Source organism: Girardinichthys multiradiatus, chromosome X (assembly GCF_021462225.1).
Source record: "Girardinichthys multiradiatus isolate DD_20200921_A chromosome X, DD_fGirMul_XY1, whole genome shotgun sequence".
In the NCBI taxonomy this organism is placed as follows: Eukaryota; Metazoa; Chordata; class Actinopteri; order Cyprinodontiformes; family Goodeidae; genus Girardinichthys; species Girardinichthys multiradiatus.
In genome coordinates this window covers 16522915-16529935 of record NC_061817.1, presented here as the reverse complement: position 1 = coordinate 16529935, position 7021 = coordinate 16522915, and the positions used below count along the sequence as shown (strand labels likewise).

Here is a 7021-nt window from a genome sequence, read left to right as displayed (position 1 = left end):
AGCAAGCAGGTTCTATATAACTAATAGAAATAACCCAGATCTGAAAGGACAACCATGCTTGATTTTCAAAATAAGACAAAACATGCTCTACAAAATAAAAGCCTTTAAACAATAGATGATTGCAGGAGTGGGCTTCACACTACTGTTGGAGCTCCCCCAGTGATGGGAATGGGACTATGCTGGTCCTTTGAAACAGGCTTACTGAAACTTCCAAAATAAAAGCACACACCTTCCATAGTTACTATGGATTTTGTGAGCTCACAAGTGCATAGAAAATGATTTTTAAATAGCAAGCGGGTTCTATTTAACTAATGGAACTAACCCAGACCTGGAGGGACAACCATGCTGGACTTTCAAAATAAGACAAAACATGCTCTACAAAATAAAAGCCCTTACATTTTAAACTATAGATTCATTGAAGGACTGGTCTTTACAGTATTTTTGAAGCTCATCAAGTGTTGGAAATGGGACTATGTTGGCCCTTTTAAAATAAGGCTTACTGAAACTTTCAAAATAAAAGCCTCAGTCTTCCAGAGTTACTGTGCAAGCGGGTTCTATTTAACTAATGGAACTACGCCAGACCTGAAAGTACAACCATGCTGGACTTTCAAAATAAGACAAAACATGCTCTACAAAATAAAAGCCTTTGTATTTTAAACAATAGATCATTTCAGGACTGGGTTTCACACTAATGTTGGAGCTCACCCAGTGTGGCTTTTTAAAAGAAGGCTTACTGAAAATTTCAAAATAAAAGCCTCAGTCTTCCAGAGTTACTAGTAATTTTTAAAGCTGATAATAGCATAGACAAGGAATTTCAATAAAAATAGCAAGCTCTGGTCCGAGAAGCACGCACCAAGAGGCAGGCCCCGTCTAAATTTCTTCCGAAATTGTCTAGTTCTTCCTTGTTGCTTTGCAATTCATGCCATTTTTATTTCAACAAATATTAGCTTCGACTTCAGCTTCTTTAGGTTATATTTTCTTCAGTTTGCTCCAGTATCATCTAGCTCAGCTGGTCGTCTTTTTATGTTTTGTCCGTACCTGCATTTCAATAACTGTTTCAACAAGTTATATTGAGGTAACTTCAGCTAGTTAAGCTATTTTCCACATAGTCAGGAGCTAATGTTTCTGCTATTTTGTTAATTTATCAGATTTCAGCTGATATTCTATAGTCAACTTCATCTTGTTTCTGCAAGCTTTCAGCTGGAGAAGTCGGCTTACAGCATTCAAAGTTTTCTAGTTTATTTGCATTCTGTGCCATTGGATGTTTGAATAATATTGTATCTTCAAGATACTAACTTAATTTAACCACTGATTCTATACTAATATTCAAATTCTATGATACTTCTTCTCTCCTACCTGTATTGTCAGTTTTCTTTCAGTTAACAGCTGGCATCCAGTACCAGAGATCCGTTAGGTTTTGTTCCTCCACACATTCTCTTATCTGAAAGATTAGTTTTAACTTCTATGGCAAGTGTTTAGCCCTTATTCGTCTGTATTCGGGGTGCGAATACTTAATGGAGTCTGCAATTTTGTGCTTTGTGCATGGAATGTGATGTTTGGCGTTGGAGAGACAACGCCTGGAAATTCTCAAAACAGAAGATAACGAGTGACAAAAGAGGCAGTTCATTCCTCCCTCCTAGTTTGCTGACAGTTTGAGACTTTGTTTTATAGCCACCTCAAACATCGTTGTTGTTTTTCACTAACAAAGATTAAATTCATTTATAATTGTCCGTACACAGAGTCAAAGGGTTCACCATATAGCTATTGAGAGACATCCACATCACATTGTACTTTCTCTATTTGCGAAAGAGATGTCAAAGCTATATTCCAGATTTCTAGAAATATTGTTCTGTTGTCATTATGAAGCAAATAAGGTTGTTTCCTATGTAACAGTATTAAAGAGTTCTGATTCCTTGACATATTTCATGCTTCCTGTCCTACAACACATGATATTGAGCCAAATGCTGTCTGCTTCCAGTTGTTGTTGGACGACTTTTATCACAAGAATGTTCAGGATTCCTCAGAGTTCTGATTGTCTCTCTCTGTAGTTGGTATAACAGGGATCAATCTGCATAATAATCCCTGAATGCACCACGATTGCATCTCTGTTTTAACCTAACACCTTTGTAATGATCACTACCCTTGAAGAAGACTTATAATCACTAACCGTTTGTTTGATTTTGTGCATAAATCATCATTCGTTCAGCTTTTTCCCAGTTCATTCATTTCTCAAAATAAGTTGCATGTTAATCATATTGATTTTTGTCGAGGTAGGAAAACTTACAGGCCGTCCGTTAACTCTTACATTACTCCTCACCTCTCATCGACTCTTTTTATTTGGCACCCCAAAGGACAATCCTCAGTCAGAGATCAGTTGTAGTTTCCACAAGTTTATTAAAACCAATCTGAATTCAGAGATTGAGACGTCACACTTACACTGCTATACCTTGTAAACCCGTGTGTGTTGTCTAACTGGGGCTGTGTTTCATTACATTTTATACCCCACGCTGCTGTCCAGCAACTTTTTTCAGTTACATACACAATCATTCTGTCTGTGGATGTCTCCCCAGCAACAGTATCAAAGAAACAGAGATACATTTAATCATTTAATTAAAGAATTGTTTCCCACACATCTTCAGGAATCTTCAGGGAGAGGAGTACCATGCCTCCCTAATACACTGCCGGCTTCTCACGATAAAAACAGAAAACACCTGCAAGCTTTAACCTTGAATAATAAACACTCATTGTGTAAAAACTGGACTCTATAATACTAGAGGCTACTGTTATGTTTCCTCTAACTATCATAACTAAAAACTCCTAATAAAAATCAATCTATAAACATCGAAAGTCCCACATATATCTTAGTCTTAGCTACTAATAATAAGGCATTTATATTTCCACATTTTGCAGTTAGTTCCAGGTGGTGGTTTATAAGTAAAGGATTTGTTGTGAAAAATTATTTTTAATGCTCTGAACTTCCCGTACCTCTCTCCCCTCTGACCTCTGTGTTTTGTTACCCTGGAGGAGTTGGTCTGTAAAACCATTATCAGAAGTGTAATGGTTAAAACACATCCTGGAGGGTTGTGTCTCTGGAAGAGCAGATGGTGCGCTCATAAATGACTTTGTTATCTCTGACCCGAGGAGGGTCTAGGGCCATAAAGCACAAACTCTTTGAAGTTGAGGTAACACCCACATACTCTTTAAATACTGTGTGTAAATGTTGATCGGGGCTCTGCTTCACTGACTAAGCTCATTGAGAGGGTCTTCAAACGCTGAATGCCTTTGAATAAAACTTATAAAGACAAAGTCCGGATTTTCTCTTGTTGTGAGTCAACTTCTCTCCCACTTTGATAAGAAAATTCCACTACAGATTCTAAAATCCATTTATCTCAAAATACTCAGTCTCTTTAAGATCAAATTTCAAGGTTAAATTTGTGACAACGATAAAGAGCCAAATTCCTTTCCTAGCAATCCTCAACAAAAACAAATAATTGAAGACTCCTTTGACCAAAGACTCAGAACTGCCAGATCTGTCGTTTGAAAAAAAAAAAATGTTCCTGTTGAATTTTATCCACTAAAACATAATTCTACGCAAGTCACCTCCAGTCTAACATCATAAACAACTATCTGAAGTTGTGAAATGTTGCTCAATGTTCCACAATTCTCTTCCTCAACATATTTTTTGATGCCTCTAATCCTTAGGAAAACTAATGTTTGCCAACACTGATGCCTTTCAGCAATTTTACATTCAGCACAAATACTTAAAAGGTAGAAAATGGAAGAATATTCAAAAGTATAATTCTTTGAAGCAACTTAGTAAACTGCTTACAATAAGTCAAATATTTCAAGCGATCCATGCCTAGTTTGCTATTTAGTCTGCTTAGTGACTGAAAATAGTTTGTAAATGTCCCTTCATTCACTTGTTGTCCTAAGTATGTGAATGCTTTACTTTTCAAAGGTAGTCGACACATGGATTGTATTGTAGGAATGACTCACTGGTATCCCTATGGTCACCTCCAGTTTCAATTAGATAAATCATTGGCCAACATGGTGAATGTTTCTGTACCTTACCTTCCCCTATGTAACAGAGCATTTGATAACATTTGTCTTCCATCGGAACAAGGTGGGTAGAATGCGAGAGATTAGCAGCTTCTGAAAAAAGAGAAAAGAGAAAACTTAAAGCAATACAGTAAGTTATTTGTTAGTCAGATTATAAATGCAACTCATGCGATCAAACCCTGGGCCTGTTTGTGTCACTTAATAGTGAGGCTGAATCTGTTCCACCATGAAACATCTCTGGTCCCATAATGTTCATCTGTGTCGCTGCACATAGTTCATAGTTGACAGTTTCAAAGAAGATCATGGTAACGTCGGACATGTACCTGTTTCTTATGCAGAAAGAACAAAGTAAAGAAATTAATTAACAACGAAGCTTTGCAGAAATTCACATTTTTTTTTATATTCAAATAAGATTCCCATAAATTAAAAAAATTAAACAAAGGATTCAAATTTAAATGAAGATAGTAGTTTAAAATTGAATGCAAAGATATATATGAAAGTTCCAACCAACAGCTAATCTGTTTCTGATCCTGTATGGTTACTTCTTTGATTATTGTCACAGAGTTTCCCTAGTCTGATCACTAAATCTGCTTCTGAACTCATAGAGACTATTCTAATATCAATTCTTCAGCTTTTTAAACATGTCTCCTCGGCCAGCTGTGTTGCAAAATTTTCTGTTAGTTTTTAACGCGGTCTGCGATGGTGTTTCTTGATTAGCTGACATTTTTAAAAGTCTGTATCTGGTCGGGACACACCTGCTCACAGACCTTAAGCATGCACTGGTTCAAAAACGCTCCCTCTAAAAAGTATTTGAAGTGTGGGCGATTTCTTCAACCACAATAAAGCTGGCTTTCACTGCCGCATTGTTTTTGCCTGTGACTTTCACAAACATATTCTGCTGCGACTGCAGTTTGCCTTTTAATTCTTGTACAATTTGTTGCTTTTCTTGAAGGCTAGCTCTGCCATACTTAGCTCCGTGTTTGGTGTCAAAATGCCAGCGTAGATTGTACTCTTTGACCACCGACACCGCCTCATGACACAAAAGATATACCGGTCTTTCTTGAAGCACAAACATGTATTCGCCTTCCCATCTTTCTTGAAACAGCCTTCCATCTGCATCAACTTTTCTCTTCTTGGACATCTTTGGATCATTATTTGTATTTCTCAATTCCACTTGTTGGCAGTCTGGAAACACTGCCGTGTAGTGGCGGCACACTGTCACTTCGCGGGTATCGCAATTGACATTTATTGTTGGAAATGTAGTTTTTGGTCAAAGCACCTTTTTAACCTATTTATTTTTGAACACTCAGAACTTTTAAGCTCTTGCCCCATTAAACGACGTGGTGGGCCCCATTTGGCCCGCAGGCTTTGAGTTTGACACATATGGTCTAAAGGATTTGGGATGTTAAGGCCAGATGCAATGTCATCTGTGTTTTAAAAGAGAGGAAAAAACATCTGCTTATTAATATAGGTGTCTCTGTCTGGTCTTGAAGGAGGCAAAAATTCTTCATACTTTCAAAGGTTTTATCCCTGTTGTATATTTGCATCAATCCTTTTTATGAGAAAAATATTAACATTGTTGAAACTATCTGTATGATTTTTTTGAACATAATAGCTCATTGCTCACAGTTATTTTTATTATAATTTGTAATGTGTATGGAATGTCATAGAAAGGATTGACTGCAAATCTCTTCATTTTGTCATATTTTGTGCTTCATTTTGCAGACAAACCTGACTGAGAATATAACCCTAATAAGTGCCGGCAGTCACAAGGTAAATTAGTTATGCAATAGTTACGTTTGAGAATCTGGAAATAAACCTTCTATTTATTCCAATAAGTTGGACATTTACATGTATTTGAGAAAATGTGCATTAATATTTTCCTTTCTGCAGGATGACATATTATGCACTTTATGGAATCAGGGCCGAAACAACAACTGCAGTGATAAAAAACCTTTTTCTTGCATCCTCAGAGACTGCCACAACAAAGTAAATGAGTAAATGCCTTATGGCATGTCCAAATCTTACAGGCAGTGGTTTTCTTCCCTTGTTTTTCAACAGTTTGCAATAAAATGCTTCTCTTTGTTTTTAGACTGAGCTGGATGCAAGGTGTAGTCAGAAAACTAAAGGGAATGACACCATCTATTTGTTCCACTTCTGGTGTTTTCTGGCTCATCTGTCCAATAAAACAGGTAAGACAACGGTGATACATCCTGATTATGCCTTTTATTTGAGGGACATATTGAAACTATGATAAAAACAGAGAATATTCAGTTTGTGACAATAACACATGTTTATGTGAATCACCTACAGTGGTAAGAACAAGTATTTGATACACTGCCAATTTTGCATGTTTTCCCTCTTGCAAAGCATGTAGAAGTCTTTAATTTTTGTCATAGGTACTCTTCAACTGTGAGTGATAGAATCTAATACAAAAATCCAGAAAATCACATTGTGTGAATTTTAACCCTCCTGTTATGTTATGGGTCAAATGGACCCATTTTAAAGTTTGAAGATCTAGAAAAAATAGTTAAAAGTATTTTTTCAGTATGGAACTTCTTCGGCTTGCTTTAATTAATGTAATCAACATATAATTTGAAAATGGTTCATCTCACATATTTGCAACCACTCCCTGCCTGTTTATATTGCATAAATACTATTCGGGTCAATTTGACCCAGCAGTCAAACTGGAGGTAATCAGAAATGTCAGAGTATTTCTTTCTTTGCAACGGTGAGAGATATTTCACACCAATCACACACACACACACACACACAGGTGCAGGTGTTATGAGTTTTGACGGGAACATTTATGTTCTCGCGAGAAAACTCCACCCACATTCAGTAGACACTCAACAGAGGAGGGCTGAAACATAACATTCTCTGCATGGGAATCCTACCAACTTTACATTACAATCCAGGAGACTCTGGAAGTCATCATTGATCATGACAGGGAAATAGAGGT

General features: G+C 36.8%; 1 protein-coding gene across 1 annotated transcript in view; it reads left to right on the top strand.

The window, feature by feature from the left end:
* The window catches only part of LOC124863472 (mucin-5AC-like), an 88824-nt gene that overhangs the window by 54097 nt on the left and 27706 nt on the right, over positions 1 to 7021 (top strand). Inside the window, exons 3-5 of the mRNA XM_047357855.1 lie at positions 5785 to 5832; positions 5953 to 6048; positions 6152 to 6251. Coding sequence (XP_047213811.1) covers positions 5785 to 5832; positions 5953 to 6048; positions 6152 to 6251 — 244 coding nt within the window. The remainder of the gene's footprint in view (positions 1 to 5784; positions 5833 to 5952; positions 6049 to 6151; positions 6252 to 7021) is intronic.